The sequence below is a fragment of the Equus quagga genome, chromosome 6 (genome assembly GCF_021613505.1).
Source record: "Equus quagga isolate Etosha38 chromosome 6, UCLA_HA_Equagga_1.0, whole genome shotgun sequence".
NCBI lineage: Eukaryota > Metazoa > Chordata > Mammalia > Perissodactyla > Equidae > Equus > Equus quagga.
In genome coordinates, this window is record NC_060272.1 from 101,783,104 (window position 1) to 101,807,980 (window position 24,877).

At 40.0% G+C, this 24,877-nt stretch overlaps 1 protein-coding gene across 4 annotated transcripts in view; it reads right to left on the reverse strand.

Annotated features, from left to right (window-relative positions):
* The window catches only part of CFAP95 (cilia and flagella associated protein 95), a 68,535-nt gene extending 43,865 nt beyond the window's left edge, over positions 1–24,670 (reverse strand). The window contains exons 1-2 of one of the 4 annotated variants that reach the window (XM_046664800.1): positions 24,383–24,670; positions 4,106–4,214 (exon numbers count right to left, since the gene is read on the reverse strand). In XM_046664800.1, the coding sequence (XP_046520756.1) occupies positions 4,106–4,214; positions 24,383–24,534 (261 nt within the window). In that variant the 5' untranslated portion in view covers positions 24,535–24,670. The remainder of the gene's footprint in view (positions 1–4,105; positions 4,215–24,382) is intronic. The other 3 variants (XM_046664801.1, XM_046664802.1, XM_046664803.1) reach the window with 3 other exon arrangements.
* Between the last annotated feature and the right edge of the window lie 207 nt (positions 24,671–24,877).

Sequence of the window (24,877 nt, forward strand, 5' to 3'; positions counted from 1 at the left end):
TCTACTGCTTCAGACAGATCCCCAGAGCCTTGTAGCTCTAACTTCATCAGGCATCAAAGGTGGTTTTCAGCTGACACTTACAGCACATCTTTTCCAAAACCCTGTCTCTACTCTCAAACTCCTCTTTTGGCTTCTTGGATTTCAATCCTCTTATATCCTTCATGCGAGTGGTGGCCTAAGGGCACCATCTTCTTCGAAGGTCTCACCTAAGTGGCTGAATATTTCACTTTGGCACATGGACTATGGTTCTTTTCTTGGCTTTTTGGAGTCTCAGCCAAAATGTAGACAAACAAAGTTTCATTTTAAATCCTGGTACATATAAATGATGCTCACATTAGCCCCAGCGGCAGCATTTAAGGGCAAGGAGACCTTCAACCAGCTAAACAGAAACACTAGTGGACATAGGAATCAATTACTCAGCAGCAATCTTGCAAAAGAACAAAAATGCTAAGAAGGCAGTTAGGAGGGGAAACAGATGGAAATAGGGCTAGCCAGCACGTGTGTGACATAATTTTAGGAAACTGGACAGAGGTTATAGCTAAGATGCAAGAAATCAAAGCCTCAATACATATGCAGTGAAATGTACACAATGCCCAAGCCAGAGTGAAAAAAAAAAATCAGGTCCATTTTTCTGCAAGGAGGATGATGTAATGTCATGGGGTAAAAAGCCCACCAGGCTGGGAGCGGAGCAATTTGGCTCTCCAAGAGGCAGTTTGGAAAAGCATTTAAGATCTTAGACTTTGGAACCAGAGGAGAAAAATGGATTTTAATTTTTAAAATACTTGCTAGCTGTTTGACTTTGAACAAGTGATTAAGCTTCACTTGCCTCAGTTTCCTCATCTACACAATGCAGGTCTTGTGTGGTACCTGCCTGAAGAATTGTCCAGAGGATGAAATGAGTCACTATTCATGTAATTATCTTATTGAATTGCTCCTACTGCATCAGTAGGATGCAATCATGAAGCAACTTTATTTTAATCAAGCTGCTCCTTCCATCCCACATGGATGGCTGGTTCTTTCCTTTTGCTTAATGGAAATTTTAGGCAAGTCCCATAGCTTTTCTGGGCCCCTCAATCTCAAGAAGGATCTCATTTCAGTTATGAAATTTTCCAGTACAGTGAAATAATCAAAACATTTACCTGTACTAGATGTAAGCTTCTCTCCTTCCCAGTTAGGTCCTGCTTTAGGCCTGAAAGCCTGAAGCAAGTGGGGCTTTGCTCAAGTGCTGTTTCCCTTCTGGGCCTCTCTCATCTACTCCCACCACCACCCCCATAGGCCTCTCCAAGGTCTGGCTAATGGGAGGATGTGAGGCAAAAAGCCATAGTGTTAAGCGGCCCTTATTCTCTTGCCCTGTGCTAGTGGCCCTGGACTTAGAGGACATTCAAAAAGGACTTTTCTCATGGGACACATTTGTAATTGTTTCCAGAGGTTCTGTTACTAGGACCTCCAACTGCAGCTTGCTGGAAGCAGGCAAAGCTTCTCCTCCTGGCTGATTGTAACTCCTTTCCTGAGCTTTGGGTATCTGGTAAGTCTCTTGTGCTGGGTTTCTTTGCCCCCTGCTCCTACCCTAGGCAGCTCTTTCAAGAGTGCTCTAGAAAATTCTGTTCACTAGGTCCAAGGGGTAAACTTACACTCATACATCCTTGACCACCACCATCCCTGCTTCAAGGACTGCTTGCTCTCTCTCCCTCTCGGTCTCTCTCTCTCCCTCTCTGCTCTGTCAGATCAGGTATGATCTCACACCTTTAGGTTCTCAGGTCTGTGTCATATGCCTGGACCCTATGTCCTCCAAATTCCAGGGCACAGATATTAATCTCTCTGAATGGTTCCCTTGAAAGCCCTCTCAAATGAGGAAGGAGAGACACACAATCAGTAACTAAATAAATCCTCTTACGACTCTAGTCTTCAAAGATGTAACCACTCATACTGGCTTGACCTAGTTTAGAATCTCAGTAGGGCCTGCCTAGGTGGTTGAGTATCTTGCTCTAGGATGCGTGTTCTTACCAACTATCAAGAGTGTTCTAGTGTTTAGGCCTCTATCAAAACCCTGTGACAAGAGAAAGAGGAACTCATCCGTCTTCCTGCCACATCCAGCATCCCACCTGACATGAAGGTATGGAGGCTCTGTGCCTCTATCCCTCTCCTTCTTGTTTCACCTGGGACCTCAGGTGAGTCATTTAAGATCAGTGAGTCTAGGTTTAGAACTGGAATAATAATATCTTTCTTGTCAACTGTATAACTTTGTTGAGAAGAACAAGAAACAAGAAGGATGAACAAGTGCTTTATATATGAAAAGTCTATAGAAAAAAAGTAACTTACTATCAAGATATGAGAATAGCAGTTTGATCAGAAACAGTGACTCCTTGATCTATTTTCCTTCCTATCTAATACATCCTACAAAACTAGTAGAGAAAGGACAAGATTTCAATGACCATGAATAAAAGTCATCGAGAAGGTAAATATTATTATATTCATACATCCTCTATTAAACCTGAGGCTTGACTGTTATAATGCATAGAATGTAAGGAGTGAATGTATGAGGTTCCTACAACTCATATTTCACTTCATCTCACTTCCTCCCACAACCCAGAGACAAAGAACATTTTCATTTAGAGACCAAAAATAAATGTATTTTAAGGGACAAAGATGCTAAGAGCATGCCAGGCAATGCCTGCCTTGTCCAACTTGCTCTTGTCCTGACCACAGCCTCATTTTCAAGAAAGCAAGATTCAGCTGGATTTGGGGCAGTGGGGCAGGGTGGCTATTGACTGAGTTGGGCATCAGACTCAAGAGCCCCATCAGACACTGGCTAATGATCAATGAGGCAGCCTGAGGCAAAGGCAAGAGGGCAGGGTGGAATGGAAACTGAGGGAACCATCAGAATGGCTCAGCGATTTGGGTTGTGGGGCGATAGAACAATGGAGCAGAGAGAAATAGAGATGCCAAGAGAGACTGTGCGTGTGTGTGCGTGTGTGCGTGTGTGCGTGTGTGTGTGCGTGTGTGCGTGTGTGTGTGTGTGTGTTAGAGAGAGAGAGTTGTCTTGCTTTAAAGTTGTTTTGTTCCTGTAAGTTTCCTGGTTCCACATATCCAGGCATCTGTATCTTTATAATAAGTCCCCATTTTTCACGCTATCCATATTACTCTCTGTTCATTGAGAAAGGGAGGAAAAGTCACAGACCATGCCAAGCTAATTCATTCCCATAACCTTGGAGAACAGAAAATCTTCTAGAACCATTTCCAATGTAGAATTATGGATCTTCCTAGGCCTGCCCTATTTCAAACTAGCCCAGCTTTTGATGGCAGAATGTGATACAAACCCAGTCTTCTCAACACATTCACATCCACCCTTGTCAAATTACCAGTTCCAAGGGCCCCAAGACCATCCTATAAGGCTAAACTGAGGCTTCAACTATCCACAAAGCTCTTAACATTATAGGACACAATTTGGAGGTTTTTGGGGAGTTGAGCTCCCGCCTCATGCTGATTGGACAGACACCTAAATAGCCAAGCAGTAACCCACTGACAGCAATTCAAACAGAAATTAAACAATGAATATTCGCTTTGTAACTAGGTTGTACAAACGTTATGAGAATATTAGTAGCCTGTTTTAATTCCTCATGACGCCACCACCTTAAGGCAAGTACAAAAGATTGGAAATCAAAGAACTGGGTTCAAACTCTCACTCTTCCACTCCTTAGCTGTGTGACTTTGAGTAAGTTGCTTAACCTCTAGGAGTTTGTCCCTGTCTGTAAAATAGAGATAATAATACCTACTCCACAAGGTTATTGTGAAAGTGAAAAGAGACATCCAACGAGACGCTGCAGGTGCAGCAGCAGCATCACAATCGCAGTAATAATTTTTTGAGCACTTGTATGTGCCAGACACGGAGTTAGCCCCTTATTTGCTTTATCTCATCTAATTTCCCTGATAACCTTATGCAGTGCACACATTTTGCAGGTGAGGTCGCTGAAGCACACAATGGCTGAGTCGCCTTCCTGAGTAACTGCGAGAGGGGTGGCACTGACAAAGTGCTCCTCCCTTTCCTTTTCCATGTTTCACTAGGAGGAAGATTCCAGACCGAAAGGAATTAGCAGCAGCTACTTACTGGGGGCTCATCGGTTCCCAATCGCCAATACGTTGAATTACACAGTTTTTTTACTTCCTCAGGACCCTCTATATCATAATCTTTGGGATAAGCTTCTCTGTCATGGTGCCTTAAGAAAAAATTTAGAATCTGTTAAGGGATAAAGCTTATTTATCATCTGCTGTATTTAAATTTTTAAAAAATTACCCAATGAAAATTTAGTGTATTTGTGACATTGTTTTAATTATAAATTTACTGGATTTGGTACATATACATTATTTTCCATCTCTTTTCAAGTAATGCCGAGCCTACTTCCTAAAAACACCTTAGCACATGTGATAAACCTAATAATATCACAAAACAATACTTATCCAACACAGCAATTATTCAGTGACTCCAATAAAGTGAATCTTAGTTAATAATATAAATTAGTTACTGAAAGTAAATTCTAAAATAAGACACAGTAATATCTCAGAAAGGCAACTTGCCACTTTAGAAATTTTTCCTACCACGAATTTTAACTACAACTTTTTTTCAAAATAAGAGAGAGCGAAGTATCTGCTCATATGGATTTATAACATGTGCTTCCTGCTTCTACAAAGGGTATAAAGGAAGCTGACAATTAAACATAAGCTAGAAAAAACAGTTTTTAAAACACGTAAATGGAAGAAGAAAAAATATTCCAAACATCTTGACTAAAAGGGTGGTTAGAAATAATAATAAAGGAGGGATCTGGGAATAGGGAAGGAAAAGAAAGTGAAGTGGTCTGCGGTAGAAGTAGCTATTTTCACAAAGCTTTCTCCGATGAGATAAAGGAAGCTGAACCTAAACACCCCTCAGAACGGGCCTTGCTATTAAGGGATACAGGGCTAGGATTGTGTAAGGGACACTGAGGTACCCAAGAATTCATCCATCCATCCATCCATCCATCTATCCATTTGTTCGCTCACTCAGCAAATATTTTAAGTACCTACAATACGCCAGGCATTTCGCTAGGTTCAGGGGATGCAATGGGGATGCTCCCTGCCTGGCACGGTCCCTGCTTTCAGTTGCTCACAGTCTGGCGAGAGACACAGATAATTAAACAAGAAAAATGTACAATGTGGTGAGTGTGGGCACAGGGCTGTGTAAACAGAACAGCATTCACTAATCTGGATGAGGTACCCAGCATCCAAATTAAGAGGCCCCTGACAAACTGGCCTCCCACCTCATCCCACTGCACTGGGGGTGGGCCCCTGCATCACACTCAAATTATATTCTTTTCTCTCCACCTCCAAGCATAGATGCAGAGCTCTGCATAGAACACAGCAGCAAAAGAGCCCAGGGTGGAGTGGCAGACCTCTAGCATGTGAGCCCTCTACACTCCTCATATCTGAACATTAAATTGCAAAACACTAAAAGCATTATGGCACCATACCAGCATTATTTGAGAGCCTCACAGTGCTCACTGAAGTCCTTAGGGAGAATACTGAACAACATCAAGAACCAGGATTGATAGAGTAAAAGGGGCCATAAGTTTTAGTCATTGTTCAGCCAAGCCTAGCTGTGTGACCTTGGGCAAGTTGCTTAACCTTTCTGTGCTTCCATTTTCACATGTGTAAAATGAGGACAGAAACAATAGAAACAATTTTTAAGCTCTTTATAAGAGTTAAAATGAAAAAAAATAAAGGTGGAAGGTCCTTCAAATACTGTAAAGTACCATAAACATCTATGTATAATGAATACTAATCTGCTTCAAAAAATTCTGATGAGCAAGAATTGCAATTTTATTTTTCCATAATTGTACTTAATTTTTTTCCAAGTGCTCATATTGTCAAGAGGAAAAACCTTAATCTTGGTCAATTCTGGATCCCTTCCAATTCTAAAGGGTTTGTGTGGTATGACCATGCCAAGAATCCATCTTTGTTGTCATCATCTCTCTTTGCTAGCATCAGTGGAAACATCCTCATTCTCCTGTGATCTTCCATTATGGATCCATGCAGATCTCTGTTGTCCTCCTAGTCCTGCCACACAGACTCTTGTGTAGACCGGCACTTTACCACAAGGGTGCCACTATCTAGCCCACTAAAAACCTTCTTGGGTCCCTCTCCAACCAGGTTCCTGGAAAGCCAGATGCTGTCCCTGAGCTGTTTGCCTGGCCCACCAAAAAGGGGTGTGTTTCCTGTCCCCACCATACTGGACTTGGGGGACACATAGAAGCCCCACACTTCAACAGCTCTGAAAACAGTACCCTGGAAATGGAGGACTAGGCAGTGATAGGTCCAATCTGCTCTAGGATTTCCAAAGTCTTAATTCCAACTTGAGATCCTGGACAAATCCGCATGTTCTTAACTTCTCTGGTTTCCTCCATCTTCAGTACATGAACTCATCTGCGATGGGAGAGAAGCCCAGCTCTTCATCTATCCTTCCAAATCTGTGATGCCATCCTAAGACCCAAGTTTTTGAACCCCAAAGCCAAGAATTTGGCTCTTTTGTTGCCAACTGGGTCATTCTTCCTTGACACAATAAAACTAGAATACCTCCCTATGAGCATAGGAATGAAGGGGCAAAGCACTAATTAACATTTCAATGTATTATCTCCAGGGTCCACCTCTTTATTAGGCACACCATAGGCACAGTGCCCAGGGCTCGCCATACTTTTAGGGGTCCACGAGAGTGTTTTAATTATTTTTAAATCACAAAAAAAGAATATAATCCAGCTTGGATTATATCCATGTCTATACCAATGCAGTCATAAAGTATCATTTTTAACTTTTTTTTTTTATGAAGGAAGGGGTCCATGAAGGTAAAGATAATCAGCTCCCATAAAGATCAGAATGCTGCCTTTATTATCCCACCATATATTTTAAGTTGTATTATAACTAGATTATTACAAAAGATGCAGCAATGTTCCTTTTCTTATGACAATCTCAGATAGCAGCCAAAAGCCCAGCATTGAAAACACAAATCTATAATGAAAGTGTTTCTTTGGAGGACGGGGCTAATGCAACTGGCATTCCCTAATGCCTGCCAGCTGCCCATGATGGTGTGCCCACAGCCCTCAGGCTCTGAGAGATAAACAGCTGAAAAAGATCTACCTCTACTTCTAAGAGGCTGCCAGCCTAGCAAAGAGAAATATACATCTGTAAAAATTATAAACTATAATAAAATACAATATAAAATACAATATAAAAATATATTTAATATACGCTAAACATATACTTACTATACATAAAAATATAGTAAAAATCATTAGCGTGTTATAAAGGAAATGGGAGACCTAATTAATTCCCTGACTTTATTATATTATGTCAGGCAAACATTGGCTTGTGCCTCAGTTTCCCCAAGATGGACTGAGAATCATACACTGAGGAAACAAATGAATCAATGGATTTAGAGTCTCAAGTGAAAAGTGACATAGTAATGCAAAATACTGTTATGTATAATAATATTGTATCTATCTACAATATGCTTCAGTTGGATATTGTTAAATACTTTGTCAATACCAATTAAGCCTTACAGCATCTTTGTGAGACAAAAATATATGTCTATATATGCATAAAAATAACAAAGGTAAAATAATACATACATACTTTATATAGCCCTATTGTCCTTGCTACCTGCATTTATTTATGGTCACCATACAACTGGCCATGACTAGTCATTTATTGCAATAAAAATTCCTTATGAGAGAATAATAAATAAAGCAAAATTTACAATGTCTCTGGAACAGTAACTTTCAAACTTTTTTACCACAGCCGCCACCCACCCACCCCAAGCCACTCTGAGACATTTGCCCAATGTCTGGAGACATTTTCAGTGGTTGGATCTGGATAGGGTGAGTTGTTAACTGGTATCTAGTGGGTAGAGGCCAGCAATGCTGCTAAACATCTTACAAGGCACAGGACAGCTCCCACAACAAAGAAATATCTGGCCCAAAATGTCAAAAATGCCAAGGTTGAGAAAGCTGTAGAGGATGGTTGCATACCAGACTCTTAGATCAGTGGTTCCCAAAACTGAGTGTTTCATGGAGCAGCAAAACCTTCCCCCCAAATTTGTAGAACCAACAAAAAATTGACAACTTTTGTCTTGACAGAACATTAAAAATAAAATAACCATCTATCACCTTTAATAAGAAGACCTTTAACCCTAAAGATAAGTAAAAACAATCTCAGAGTCCTTTCAACTGAATAAATTTGCTATATAAAACACTTGCAGGGCCAGCCCAGTGGTGTAGTGGTTAAGTTCACAAGCTCCACTTTGGCAGGTTTGCGGGTTCGGATCCCAGGCACTGACCCACACTGCTCATCAAGCCATGCTGTGGCAGCATCCCACATACAAAATACAGAAAGACTGGCAAGGATGTTAACTCACAGCCAATCTTCCTCAAAACAAACAAACAAACAAACTTGCTACATTGTCTTTACAATTTGTACATCACCTTGGATTAGTAAAAAGGTCACCGTTGACCAGCACTGGTTTAGTCCACAGACTGGTTTCTGCAGATATTGTTTGCCTAGACACGAATTTGACAGCAGCTGGTCAGCAGTCAGTTCAAGGTCAAAGCAGCTTGAATACAGGTATTCCATGCTGCTGACTGAAGGAAGAGCTGTGTCTTCAATGCCAGGCATGCAGGTACGGGCTGACACTCTTGCTGGGAGGAGGGCTCTCAGGACTTCCTGCCAGCAGGGCCAGAATCTTCTTTGACAAGCAGCCGTGCTTCTGCTGAGGACCTTGCTCTATCAAGCCCAGTGGTGAATGTTGTGGCTTTTTCTTTATATGAGAAATCTTTATGTAAGACATCCTTAATTACAAGAGATGAAATGTACATTCTCTACCCTACTGAGGGAGAAATAATATGAATATGAATAGAATTAAGAATGAGGAAAGCGCTGACAGGACAGGATCAGAGCTGCCAACTGTGTGAAAAGGAGCTTGGAACCATGACCCTGTTGTCAAAAATGCCACTTGGACTGATTCAGAGAGGATTAAGGTCAACAGAATCTAGTAGGGCAAAAACAGCATGAGCAGGTCCCACGCTGGACAAATGCCCAACATATCCGGTTGGTATCCAACTTCTTGCCACCAACCCTACAATCACCGGATCCCTCTAGATCCTGTTCTTCCTATCTCCTCGGGCCCAATGTAGTCCCAAGTAATGCCTTGTCAAAAGGACTTTCTGGGTCTGTTTCTGGGGTCCTTTGGGAGACTGGGTTTTCTACTGTAAGAGGTGGATGATTCCACATCAAATCAGATCTGTAAGGCACCTTGTGTAAACACATGCACATCTTCAAGTGAGTTGCAGAACTAAACAAACTCAAGTCCAGAGCATACTCAGGCAGGGTCCTGCAGCTACTCTCAGGCTTCCCCAAGCCCTAGCAGCCCAGCTCCCAGTAGAGGACAGGGTGGGGTTAGACCATAGGATTCTCCTTGCAGGAAAGTGGACCAAGTTACACTCTAGGGTTTCTGTGCTCCCATGCCTATGTGGGGGAAGAAAAGTGGGGGTTTGCAAAGAAACCATTATCTTTATCACTGCTTCACCTTTCGCATTTTAAAATAATTATCCATTAATGAATTTGCCTTCTCCTTAGACTAAGAGCTTCTTAGACACAGGGATTATTTTTTACTCATCTTTGTGATCTCAGTGCCGAGCATAGTCTAATACATCGTAAATGTTCATTAAATTTTAAATGATTGCTTGATTGATTGAATGTTCTTATATTTTGTTATGTCACTTTAATATAAATGCTGAAAGCAAAGGCTTTCAAGTGTGTCCATAAAAATGAAGAACATCCCAGATCACTCCGCAAAAGTGCACGCAAAGAGGAAGTGACCATGCACATGGATGCTAGTCCTTTACAACAAAAACTTGTCTCCCGAGGAATTACAAACCTACTTGCTGAATGCGAACATTCTCAACATACAAATGCATAACACTGATTGCAAAAGGGGTATGAATCTGAGCAATATCTGATACAAGAACAATGAAAATCTAAGCTGAATTATAGCTTCTGGTTACTTGACAAGAGACACACTTTCTTTGTGTATTTCAAAGATGTTAAAAATGTTTAGTTAAAACTCCAGATGGCAGACTATATTAATTTTGAATTTTAGAATTATTAATGTAGTTTACAACTACTCTGTCAGCTATTGTATTTTCTGATGTAAGTCTAACCGAAATGAGAAGAGAAAGATACCTTTTCTATTAGGTTTTATAATCATCCGCTATCTAGAACTTTAAAAGAAAACTACTCCCCAGAGTCAGCTATATTTCCTGACACATTAGAAGCAGAAAACCAATAGAATCAAAGACTACAAAGAAACATTTGACAATCGTCTTTAAAGATTTCATGGGCAAAGGATTTACATGCCAAGGTAGTTTATTTAGTGGCACATTCATCAAACTGACAAATGAAGACTTCTAGACGTATCTGCAGAGTCATAAAGAAAATCTTAGGTCCTTGGGAGAAATGTGACATTTCAGACTTATGAAGAAGGACTTTGTTTTTCAATGTGTCTCATGCTGTATGTGATTTGTGCATCTATAACCATGAAACCACAGAATTTGAGGTCTAAACTACACTCAAAAATAAAACCATTTGATGCAAACAGATAAGTGAAGTCATTTTCTTCATTCAACATATATTGAGTGGCACATAAATAAGACTCATAATTATTATGAATTTTCTTCATAGAAAATCTTCAAAATCAGGAGATCCTATGGAGAATATTGGGAGGAAACAAAAGGGACACAGCAGTGCAGACATTTTTCTGTCTTAGTTTAAACCTTAAATAAATGTTGTCAGTCTGATTAACTGCCAAACGCATGACTTTTAAAACAGCTGAAGGGACATGTATTAAATAAGGTGACATTATATTGATTATCATCCCTGGGACACTTAGAGGGAAATGAGGTACTAAGTACCCTGGAAATGGTGAAAACCAGGACTGTCCTGGTCAAACCAGGATCAGGACATTCTGTTACCCTGTGTTTCAACAATTGGATCTCGATTATTTTCAAATCCTAGGGTATTTCTTAGGATTTCTTTGATCCTCCCCACCAAAAGCAGCTTATATTGACTGGCTAAATACACTCTGTGTGGTGGAAGAGTAGGACTGAAGAAAGACAGAGTTTTAAAGTGCATTATATTTATATTAGTAATTACTATAGTCCAAAGAACACCTTGACAGTATATCTGGCATGAATGGCATGAAGACCAGTTTGCCTCCTGGCAAAACAAAAGCAAACACCTCATTACCTGTGTAAGCTCCTATCCCGATAGTCTTAATATGGCCAGCTTAAATAATTTGAATTAATTACTCTAGAAACAACATCAAAAGTTTATATTATGTGAGCTTAAGGTCTTTCTTAACGCACACTTCGTGAGTCCATGAGCAACACATATTGAGTAGATAATACAAGGTTCTTTGGTTTCAAAGCAATTCATTTAATTCACACTAAAAACAAAAGAACAAGCCTTTCTTCATGAATAAAATTTAGAGTTAAAACAGTCTTCCATTATGAACATAGCTACATGAATGAGCATTTTCCCTTTTCTTCCTAGAAATCATTCAAAAGCAACAAAGGAAAGAGAAAAATGAAAAGCAAGCTAAATTTTTGGCAAAGTCAAAAGTTATAATTCCCAGATTACATCATGTGCAAGGGCTATCATAAGTGACCAAGATCCAGTCGAAGACAAGTAGAAGAAGTGCAGACAAGAGGCTGCAGCGAGAAATCTCGGTAATGGGATCGCCCAGAGGTGGGAGTTCTCGCAGTGCCAGCCAAAGTACATTTCCATGGTTATGCAGATAAACTCTTTCACTGAAAACAGTGGAAAATGCTAGATAAAGTATATATATTTTACTTCTAACACATTAAAAATATTTAAGAGCTGAAAATCCAGTGGGGAATTTCTGGGCCAATTTTTAGATGAAAGCCTGTAACCAAAGGAGTGAGTAGAACTTCAAAACACCAAATCTGCTGATGTCCTCAGAGTGTTTGCTAGCATTGCACATGGGTAACGGCTTTAGGACTAGACGGGACAAAAGTCTAGCCCTAGAGCTTACCTAGGAGATGAGTTTTACAAGGTCTTCCGTATGTGAGACAGTATGCTCCCCAATACAATTTCCCCTTCTTTCCCCGGAATACAAGAAGTTAAAATTCCCAGCTCCCTTGCAGTGAGTGGGGCCATTTGACTAGTTCTGGCCAATAAAATAAATATGAACAGAAATGATATGTGTCCATTTCTAGGCTAAGACATTGAAAGCTCTTGTATACTTCTCAACTCTTTCTTCCCCTGTCAGAGCAATTGATGACTTTCTAGATGATGGAGCCTCAATCAGCCTGAGTCCCAGAGTATCTATGTGGAGTGCCTACCTCCCATCAAAAACTTACAGTGGACTTTGTGTGAGCAGGAAATAAATGTTTACATGTTAAGCCACTGAGATCTTTGGAGCTGTCCCTTATCACAGATTAAGCCTATTCTATTCTAGCATAGAAATTAGTGCCAGAAGTGGGGTGGGTGATATGTAACAAAAATCTAAAATATATGGCACTGGCTAAAGGCCAGGCAAAGACAATAGGTTTGAAACTGATATCAGCGGCTGGAAAGGTCAAACATTTGACAGCCCCAGTAGGTGAAGAGTCAAATCATGTTCTTAGTGAGATTAGGAAAGAGACTGAAAAACAGCGTATTAGTTCTACATGCGAATTGCTATTGACAATTGTTTTTGCCAAGTTATTTAAAAAAGAGAGAGGGAGATAACTTCAGGAGATTGGCTGGTTTACAAGAAGGTAAAGGGAAATGAGAGATTCCAGAAATTTGGGGCCTTAAAATGTCAAAAGAGTCAACAGTTTTAGATCTCAAATGGTAAGAGAGAAAATTGAGAAAGACTTTTTTTGAGATAAAGTTCCACTAAAGCTTAGTCCTGCAGCAAAGTTCATCCTGCTGATAGGCCCTCCCAGTGAATTAAGTTATATTGGAGCAAGCTAGGAGTCTGCATTTAAATATCCTTTAACTATTCAATATTTGAAATATCCTTGGACATCCAAACTTCTGGGAACAGGAAATGAACTGAGAAAGCTGACCAATCCACAGGAGAGCATATTCTACAACATCCATTGTAGGTGTGGTCAAGGAGAATAATGGAAAAGAAAAGATCACACAGGGCAGAGCCAAGGGACAGACAGACAGCAACGGAAAAGAAAGCTGCTGCCAGAAAGCATACTCAGGGTCTAATCAGAGAAGACTCCTGACACTGATGTAGGGCTCCCTAACAACGTCTGCCCAACAGGATTAAGAATGTGTGGACAAATGACAGCACTGTCACTTTCACCTTTCCTCTTTCTGAACAGGAGTGCTTATTACTGTTAGCTTGTCCCTGTCCCCCAGTTGTATATTGGGTATATGGAGATGCAGCAGAAAATTTGTCTTTTTGCTTTATAGGTTTTTTAACCAAGCAGAGCCACAGCTAGACTTCGTAGAGAGACAATAGCATAACGTGGAGATCTTAGACTTTTGACCTGTGACTAGATAGAAGATTAAGATCATTGTCCTCGGGTAAATGGGTAAACACAGTGCATGTAGAAAGAGTGAAAGCAATATTTGGTAACTTGCCTAAAGAATACAACTTCAAGTGCACATGGAACTTTCATAGAAATTAAGAAAAAAATATTTTGATATGTTTAAAAGATACAAATGACAATGCAATAAAACTAAAAATTCATAACATGTTTTTTAAGAGATCCTTCTTAAATTTGGAAATATTTAAACATTTTATCAAACAACTCTTGAGTCAAAGACAATACAAACTTGAATTGCTGAATTTCTCAAAAATACCAATAAATGGAAAAACCACTTACAAGAACCCGTAGGATATAGCTAAAGAGGTACTCAGAGAAAAATTCAAAGCTTTAAGTACTTATAGCAATAAAAATGAAAATAAATAATCTATTTCAAAAGCACAGAAAAAGAACAAGCAAGCGAAAAGAAATCAGAATTAAGGACTAACTCAAGATAAAGGCAGAATTGAATAAGTTAGAAAACAGAAAAAAATGAATAAGGAGGCAAAATAGACAAACTCCTATCGAAAAAATCAAGCAAAAGGGCAAATATGATGGAGGGATATAACATCCACACAATGAAATAATACTAGGCAATAAAAAGAAATGAGGTACTGATAAATGTTATGACATGGATGAACCTTAAAAACATTATGCCAAGCAAAAGAAGCCAGTCACAAATGACCATGCATTACATGATTCCATCTATATGAAATGTCCAGAATGGGCAAATCTATAGCAATGGAAAGTGGATTGGTGTTTGCCTAGTGCTTGAGGGCCAGGGAGATTCGGAGGCAATGGCTAAAGAGAGCAAGATTTCTTTTGGGGTTAATAAAAATGTCCTAAAATCAATTGTGGTGATGGATATACAACTCTGTGAATATACTAAAGGCCATTGAATTATACAGTTTAAAAGGGTGATTTGTATAGCATGTGAATTTTCTTAATAAAGTTGTTAAAAAATAGGACATAACCATCAAAATAGAAGAAAAAATTTTAAATCATTAAAGACTACTTTCCATAACTCTATGCAAATATATTTGGAAAGCTAGATGACACACAACTTTCTAAGGAAAATAGTTTACCAAAATTATCCTCAATAAGGACAAAAACTCTAAACGGACAATGTCCAAGGAAGAAATAGGAAAGTTGTCAAATAACAAAGTTACTCCCTAAAGCACTACTAGGCCCAGATGGTTTTATAATGGGAGGAAATTTCTGATTTATGCCTGAATGTCTAGCAAGACATTTGACATGGTTGACTTGCTCACTTGTCAGAGGTGCATGGGCATGGATGGGGACAGTAGCGAATCACGTTACCTTCACTACACTGACTTTGACGTGATTGTAAACCAACCAAAGGTAGCCTTTCCCAATTATTTATATTTTTATAGGATTGTTTAACATAAAAAAGTTTCAATTATAAAAACATGCAATCTATCAAGACTAAAGTTTTCTAATAATTCACACAACACTCATACTTATTCTATCGAGGTCTAGGTAGAAAGCCACAATATCATACCCTCTACGAGAATGCCTGCAATGAAATTTTGGTTGCTTTGTTGGCATGCACACCTACAATGAAAGCAGGTGCTACTGAGCTCTGAAATCTCAGAATTCTTGTACAGTAATGAGTGAGGAATTCCTTTTCTGTGACTGGATCTATTAGGGGTTTTACGGTTTACACCATTACTCTGAATGGCCGTATGGAAACTAACTAACCTGAATGTGTTGGCCCTAGATACATGTTAGCTCTGCTGTCTCCACCCATCTGGCTGTGTTTATAGATATGTAAATTAGGCATCATAGGTAGATGGATAAATGCTGTTAAGATGCTGTGGCCACCCCTAGAACTAAGAGTCACAATTCTTGCAATCACACATTCAGCATCACTACATACCAGTCATTATGCAATAAAAAATGCCCATACATATTTCCAAACACTCTAGGGGAAGGGATAAAATTACCTTCAGTTGAAAACTAACACGCCATCTTTAGTTCTCCTTGTGAATCCCAGAGACTAGGATAATCTCCTCTATGAAACTTTCCCCAGTCCAATGGGTCTAAGTTAAGTGCTCCTCTTGGATGTTCCCAGACCACCCTGCTCACCCCAATCCTAGCACACATCACAGCACACAGTAATTGCCAGGTTAGCTCTCCCCACTCCTGTCTCTCAGTAATCTTTGACCTCCTAAGACAGGGAGATGTCTTGTTCCCTGTCAAATCCCAGACCAGCAGAGTGCCTGCAATATAGCAACGGCTCAAAAAATATATATATATATATATTTTTAACAAATGCCATTCAAAAAAGAGCTCTTTACTTAAAAAGAACATTTTTTTAAAAACTGATTTTTTAAAGCTCATTTAATGCTCCTAGCTGAGCATCTCAGTGTTTTTCCAAGTGTTTAAAAAATTGTGACATCATTCATACATTTTAATTCCAAAATATTCTTCCTACCATTTTCTATAGAAGGAGGCTAAATTCTTTTCAATAAATAAATGACATTATATTAATTCTTCCCTTTGATTGAACCTGGAACAATCTGATTGGGGATCTTACCAAAGAAACATACGATTTTTCTGCCAAGTAATTATCTTTGGAAATGCATCAAAATTTAGTTAAATCAAAATAAAGAAAATACACTGTGTGACTAATAAGAATTAAAATGCAATTCTATTTCAAGATGAAATAAAGGAAACTGTAATGAAGATTAGTGTCTATCAAAAACAGTAACACAATGTTCAAATTTACTCAGAACTAACTTTTTCAAAGCACCACAAAGATATATTCATCTAATATCTACATGAGATTTCTGTTTTCTGCCCATTACTTCTATGGTCAATTGTTTTAAACTACATTGGGTGGGTGCTGGTTTGGGGAGGGGGAAGTTTAAAGCCAAAATAATAGCAAATGTAGGAAATCTCCAAAAATGAAGGGGTTATAGTCTAAACTTTTGCTATAAAATTGGGTGTTTGGAATTTAGAATTTATCCTCCGCAAGAGTAGCCATCTATAGGATATAGTAGATACAGCAGACATCTATAGGATAGGACGCGATGTAGTAGATATCTATAAGATTGCCAGCCTAACACTCCTTTCTCCTGGGTATATCCATCTTGTCCCATGGCTACTGGAGAACTGCCATATTTCCACCTAACGTTGCCCAGTCAGATGACCCAAACAGATACTTGGCCCAGGAATGGATATCTGATCTGGAATTTTTGAATTCCTTAAAACCAACCTTTCTTTACGGGATGAAAATGTAAGATATAAATTCCAGAACTGCAGCAGCCATGTTTCCCATAGTCTTCAATGATAAGATGAAGCAGACACACAAAGAGAAGGAGAGAAGAGAAACAAAGCGAGACCTGGTTGCACTTAGATCCCTTGTTGCAGTTGTTCCTAAGTTCCAGTTGTAACTTTGCCCTTCTTCTTATCTGGTAATCAACCATTCCATGAACATTGTGAGCTAATGCATTCTTTTACTTCCTTAGGCTAATGCAAGCTGAGTATCTGTCGTTTGCAACCCAAAGAAGTCTTACTAGTACACAGAAAATGGTACCAACCGGGTGGCTTCCCAGGCCGACTCAGAGAAGTTTATCTAACAATACTAGTTCTAATGCTATCAAAAACCCTGAGCCTGGGTATCCTGATGTCCACAGAGGAACCTCTCCTTATTATAACGTCACCAAGCCCTACAGTCTTATTATCTCCTCCCTCACTCCCCACGCCCTTACCTAGAAAGGGAACATCAGTGAGGTGAGAGAAAGAAAGCTTGGTGAAAAAGTACTTGTGACTATCCGTGAAAGGAAAGACTACAGCAGCAGATGATGAGGAGGGGGCTCTGATGGCTCCTGTGGCCCAGGTAGGAGATGACCCCAAGGGTAGGGGGTTGGCTCAGGCAGAAGTACTTATATACAGCAATGCTCTGTCCTAGTTCAAGTGCATCCACGTGAGCAAATGCCTGCCCTGTAATACTCTGCATTACAAGGGTTCATCTTGCAAGCAAAACTGTTTTATTTTGACTAACGCCAGTTAAGTTGAGCAAAACCTCACATGTAGGTCAAGGCACAACAATTCCATAACTATTGGTTTTCCAAAAAAGAATTCAATTAGAATTTCATAAAAGAGAATAGCATTGAAAGAAAAATGTAGCCAGGGCAAAAGGATGAAGAGTCTCCTGAATTCATCTTTAAAAACAGAAAATAAGGTGCCTCCCCCCCAAAACTACTACATTCAAAAGCATTTGTGAGTATGTGCGTATGCTGAGAATTAAGAATGTAGGACTAGATTAAAAATAACCATGGCGTAGGATCTACCATTTTAACACACAGACAAGAATGAAAGTGTGGTTAAATGAAGTGAATGGGAATAGCATCATCCTTTTTACCCAACATAAACTAGCAATTAAAAAGATACTTTAAAAAGACTCATAAAAACTGTGAAGAGTGACTCAGACTCTGGGAAAGATGAAGTATTGTGTTTAAATTCAGATCATTCAGAGTGTTTGCTTCTGGGGAGAAGCTATAGAAAATGACATCAAAAATTTTTAAGTAATTTTACTTTATTCTTATTATGAAAATAATACATGTTCATTACGGAAAACATAGAAGTGGCAAAGACAAAAAAAGAAAAGGACAAATAGCCCATAAATCCACCTTCCAGTGATAAATATTCTGTGTTATATGATGAATATCATCCTTTCGGTCTCTTTTCAATGCATATAGACACATACTTTTTAACAAAAGAGAGAATCCATTACACGCTTTTTTTTTTTACTTATAGTGAGATTCTATTTTCAAATGTTAACCTTTGCACATTTCTTTACTGAACTGCTTTAAATAAGCTTTGCTCCAATAAATCAGAGGCATCCACATTTACCCTGGGAATAATTAAGACTGCTTTGCCAAAAATACGAAGAAAAATAAAGTATTGCTGATTAACTTCTTACTAACAAAATAGAATTTTTGAATCCCGAGTGAGGAATTTTCTTGAAAGTCAGGCATTGCTGAGAAATGAAAGCTCTAAATTTCTTAAGCTTCTATTAACGACAAGATCCAGAAGTTCCCAAATATGGCACAGGTGGGCTGATCTTATAAGTTATCTTTTAAAGCCGGACACTTTAGAAAATGAAAGACGAGCTTTTAAGAAGTCTCAGGCCAGTGAGAGTAAACTGTCTTGAGCAAACCAGGACATAACGCTCACCCTCTCTAGAGAGTGTTAGATGGAAGTTGAGTGTCAGTGGGCCAGCTGTAGGGCCGCCATGTTGAGGGATGAGGTGCCTCTACCACAGTGGCTGTAGGGTCACCAGCCCTTCGCAGGGATCTGTAGTGCCAGCAAAAGGCAAAATGGAACTGATCTGTAAGCAAAGACATCAGGTCCTCAACAAACTAAGTGTATTAGTCACAAATTCACCAGCAACAGGTACAGCAGCCGGACAAAAGATGAGTTGAGCAAGAACAAGGACCCAAACATAGATCCAGGGGTCTCACTCCACCCCCACCAAAATATCACATAACCTCTGTCCCTCACACACACATACATGCCACTGGGGGAAGGAGAAGGTAGAGGAGGAAGGACTCAGAAAGAGTGGGCACTGTTCTGAAAGAGACTATTTTAGCCTAAAACAAGCTGTTTAAACTTCATGAGACAGAGATATCCTTTAATTGGCATGTCTGAATTTTTCTCTGCTAACCAACAGTTGAAAAGCTATGAGAATCAGTTTTAGAAAATAAATTTTATATATGCATCTGAAGTGTATGCAAATTTCTAATTCTGCTACCCACTAGATGGCGAATATATTTCCACGTCATTGGTCTACTATTACATCATCTTAAACAGTCACATGATATTATAATTTAGAGGATTTTTAAAGTATGAGTTCAGAAATAAAAATATGTCTTTAAAGTATAAATATCATTTGCCTCTGTATTAACTAAAAATCTTCTTAGTACCTGTCAGTCCCTCGTGGGAAGTCATGCACTGCAACTAGGAAAAGCACAAGTTTAGCTCCCATTTTTAAATTCTTTATCATATGAATTGGTAGTCTGATGCATTATACCGTCATAAGCTCATTTCCACAGAGGAGACCAAACACGCTTCAGTGTCCTTCTGTTGCATCAGGATCACGGCTGTGAAAACCAACGCTGGTCTTATTATTGGATGTGTGCTCTGCTGTAATTGTTTACCTTAGGGCCTTTAAAGTATGAAATACAGGGCCCCAGCCTGCAGTGCCCTTTGGGTTCCTGTGTGTGTTCTTTCTACCTGCTCATTTGTTTATTTCTTTGATAAACATTAATTGAGCACCCACTGTGTTCTTACGCCTCATCCTAAGGTTTGCTCTTCTCACTTCTCATTATTGACCTGAAAGCCTCTTTAAGTCTCTTCTCTCCCCTCTCGAAATTCTATGCTGTGTGTATGGAAACCACACAACCAACTTATTTAAAATGTGCAGAAAGTAAGAGCTGAGAAGCTTTTGATTGAGGGCCTGAGTTGTTAAAGGTAGAAGGATGGAGGCTTGACGGGAAGGGAAGCATTTATGGATTTTAACAAAGAGGCCCGCTGTAACGTGGTTGCTAAGGGGCTTTAGCTTTACTTTCTGTTTTTATTCTGGTGTTTGAGTGTGTGTGGAGATGTGAGGAGATGGGATTACTGACTAGTGAGGATCTACGCAACTCTAGCTTGGTCCTCAGTGATGGGAAGGATTCTAAACACTTCCAGGTCAGTCCCCAAAAAAGTTTTTGGTTAAATACAGGAAGATCAACATAGCAAATTACAAAACTCATCTCTATTTTCTAATTAAGTACACTAATGACATGCTGGTGCCTTGAAACTGGGCTCTCCTCTGAATGTGGAGTACCTTAAATACATATGAACTCCCAGTTCAAACAGCACAATAGGGCCTAAGTCTGAAAAGCGTCACAGAAAGCTCTTTAATTTCCTTCCCCTGATTTTGTGTAATAATCTTTAAAACTATGAAGTTTCTTACCCCACAATTATTGCCACATTTTATTTTTCTTCCTTTCCACCCTTACTCTTTCTGTTTTCTTCCTATTATGAGGGTGGGGGAGAACATAAAATGCCTAGGCTGTTTAATTTAGGGCTTAGGTAGGAGAGAAAAGTAATTGAAATTACAAATAAATAAAATTAATCTGACTCAAAACTCTTAAGTGTCACTATGGAGACCAGAGCACAAACTGTCTCCATGGAGATTCACATGAATTTTTTCACTTTAAATTATCATCACTCATTACCAGATGTCAATTTGGCCAAGGAAGAGATGAGTAAAAACAGATAAATCAATATAAATATTACGACTAGCCTCACAACAGAGAATTTATTAAGGGCAAGTCTAGTTTGTTCTGGTTCTTAGTACTCCATTATTCCAATGAGTGGGAAGATATCCCAAGAGAATATTTCCCTTCAACTCAGAATTTCTGATGGAAACATCTGCTAATATAGCTCAATAAATGCTACAGGAATTCATAGGGAAAGACAATTTCTAGAAAAGGCATCTCTCACCCAGAAGCATCAAGGTGTGATGCAAGTGATATGGCTCTCCATCTACCACTCCAGCTGCAAGGAAAAGATGGTTCCTTGGGCTGTGTCTCATCTCAGTAATGGACCAGAGGTACCTCTAACCACCATTCTAGGCACATCACTTTATCATGTCTATTATACACAGCTGTTTTTAATATGTGTGGTGAAGTCAGACAGACCTGTATTATATGCCAGATAAAGAGAAACACAGGAATCATCCAAATGTTTAAACTATACAAGCAGAGGTAAGTCAGAATTTCTCCCAGTTACAAACTTTATCTTGCAAATGTGTAGGTGCAGGTGACCGAATTCATCAAATACTCAGTTGAGAGGCCACCCTAGATAGTAGGTGTCCATCAATTAAATAAAAAATCACTGACAAAAGATTAAAATTCAATAAAAGTTTTAATATATAACAAAATAAGTCAATAGAAAGTGAATAATTTTGATCAGAATGCATAAAAACAACATGGTTCCTTATTCATTTGGAAGTTTATACAATTTGAACTTTGTGCAGTTTTTTTAGGACAGATCTTGGTGACTGGTTGAATATGGAAGGAAAATAAGGATGCCAGCTCAGAAAAATGCAAGTGTTTCTCACATTTTACAGTTGATTCTCACTATTCCCAGTAGTTATGTTTTATAATGTTGTCACAGCAAATACTGAACCGTTGCTCCTAGGGGAAATACAGGATGAGGCTCCAATGAGCCTTTGGTCACAAAAGTTTCATCAACCAATCAATCCATAACCTGGTTTTATGCATGTTTGTGTCTGAAGACACCTTATTTTATATATATTGTTGACTCACTAACATTGAGCTCACAGCCAACAGCACTATAACTCAAGCCTGAATGAACCTTAAGCAACAAATATTTTCTGTGTTAGGCACATCACAGCCTTCTTTCACTCAGGAACAGTAGACAGTACATCAGCCCTATGCTTGGGGGACATTTTAACAATGAAATGAGCAACAAAAAGCACAAAAATGCAAAAAACGAGGCATTAAATAGACTATGAAAAGAATACTTGTTTACAGCACAAGAGCTAAAACAAGAAGGCAGAGTGTCACTTTGATCTCAACTGGGAACCTATGTGGGATGACTCAAAATTTTTGCCACTCTCCATGTCCACAAATGACCATGAAAGTGCTGCAAGCATTGATTGGAGATTATAAACAAATTTTAGCAAGTAGGTAAGTTCGCAAATACAGAATCCACAAATAATGACTTTCAGTGTTACACCACCTTTCCCCCCCCCCACCAAGTTCCTCATCTCCTTCCCATTTACGTCCTTCTGTGGGTTTGCTATTGATGTCTATGATGTTCACAGGCAACTTTTCTTTTTTTTTTCTTTTAAAGATTGGTCCTGAGCTAACATCTGTTGCCAATTTTCCTCTTTTTTTTTTCTTCTCCCCAAATCCCCCCCAGTACATAGTTGTATATATTTTAGTTGTGGGTCCTTCTAGTTGTGGCACATAGGATGCCGCCTCAGTGTGGCCTGACGAGTGGTGCCATGTCCGCGTCCACGATCTGAACCAGTCAAACCCTGGGCCGCTGAAGCAGAGCGCGTGAACTTAACCACTTGGCCACGGGGCCGGTCCTACAAGGCAACTTTTCAAAGCATCGTAGTGCAGAAGAGAGCAAAAGCACTGTCCACTTGAAAAAGATTTCTCTTTAACAATACTTTCTAACAGTGATTTATATTCTGACCTAAATCCTTATGGAGTAACAGAACCATGGAAGGGCTAAGTGTTTTGCTTGAGAACCGTGAGGTAAGCCCTGTATGAAGCTAAAAAAGGATTTTCTGTTTCCCAATGTAGCTTTTGATTCCAGATCTATAGAATCTCTCACACTGAGTTCAAATAGGTAGAAAGCCAGTTTTAGTGATGAGAAGTGAAAGTAGGGGAGTAAGCTTGTGGGAAAGCGAGGAGTAGGCTGTAGACAGTGTGCAAGGCAGAAACTTCAGGACTCACATACATTACACGAATACATGAGAGTGAGGAGGACTTAGCTGTAGATCATTCATCTTCTCTCAAAAGCAAAAGTTTAATGGAGACAAGATTTGAGACTTCTTTCATTTCTCTCTTTCCGCCCTCTTCTCCAGAATATTCCAAATACCCCAAAAGTAACTACTGTCAACAGTGCAGCCAGGAAAATCAACCCAAAGGACAGAATCCTAACTCCCCTAAAAATCCCCGTTTTTCTCCCAGTTATATGCCACGGTTTTGCTATTGGTCACTGCAATACTTAATAAAACAAGATAATTGCTAAGTGAATTCCAAGCCAAGGTCAAAGGCAGAGGAATAAAGTAAATGTCTCCTGGGACCAGGCAAGAACCTACATGAGGGAAGTTCCAGAGAGAGAGAACTCTCATCTTGACTAGCCATCATCAGCTCCAGTACACTCATAGTTGCCAGAAAGAATAAAATCTTCTGTTGCCAGGCCTTTCAACTTTTCAAGAGAAGACATAATCCTGGATTTTTATGTGAAATCTCCTGGCTTTAAATGTGGGCAATTAATTTAAAAGCAAAAATGTAAACACAGGGCATGCCAAACAAACTATGTCTGTTGGCCTTACCCAGTGGGAGACACCAGTTTGCAATCTCTGGCCAGAAGAGTCCTATTTAGGGATCTCTTTCAAATCACTCAATGTGCGTCACTGCCCCCAAGAAACGGCAGTCCTGGAGGCCATCTTCTGAACAAACATCTCCCTCCTGCTGTGCCCCTGGCCTCTTCGTGGACTTTGCCTTTTATCAGAAGGTACTTGTCTTGGAAACGTGATTTCCAAGCCTCTGCAAACACCCTGCGGTCTATCCTGTGTGTACGTGGTCTATGACTTCTGGCTGCAGCAGTTCTCCGTGTGTGCTGGGGAGCCATTCTTGGAGGGCTCTCCTATGTGCTCCTCACTGCCCCAACTCTCACTCCCACCCTGTCCATCTCTCCTTTCAAGATTTGTTTCCCTTCGTTTTTTCTCTCTTCTCTCCTCTCCCAGTTCCCTCTCTTGTCTCATGTTTTTCTTTCTTATCTCTTCCTTCTCTCTCTGCTCTTCTCTTCCTCTTTTCTCCTTCTCTTATTTATTCTCTCCTCTCTCCCATTGTCCTCTATTACTCTTCTTTCCTTTCCACCCCCCCACCCCCCACCCCGTGCCACCCGCCGCCGTCCCCCGCCCTGGTCCCTTCCCTCCCCCAGCACCCGGAAACTACGGAGAGCTCGCTCACCAGGAATACACCAACACCGGTTTCGAGTATTTCTTGCTACGGGAGCGGAGGGTCAGGGAGCCCTTGCGCTCCAGCAAGTCCGTGGGTCCGAGCTCAAACCAGTATTGCCCACTGCTGCACCAATCCTGGCAGGAGCTGTGAGAGCTCTGCATGGCCGCCCTCGAAGTACAGACCTCAGAGGGGTTTCCTCTGCCCCTGTCCTGCTCCCCGCGCCGCCTGCATGGACCAAGATTCGGCGTCTCTCATCTCCTAAGAAACCTGGGGCGGGGTCAATGGAGAGGGCGGGGTCAATGGAGGGGCGGATGCCTCAAATCTAATAGTTCTGGTTTCCTAGACAGCGTAACTACTGATTAAAAGGAAACTACACTTCCCAGAATGCAACGAGGGGAGAGACCAGGCTGCATGGAGGGAGAACGGGGAGAAAGAATTGCATCCTGGGATCTGTAGTTTCGCTCGCCACCAACTTTATCCCCAGAGTGGCTGGGCGGAGTTAAG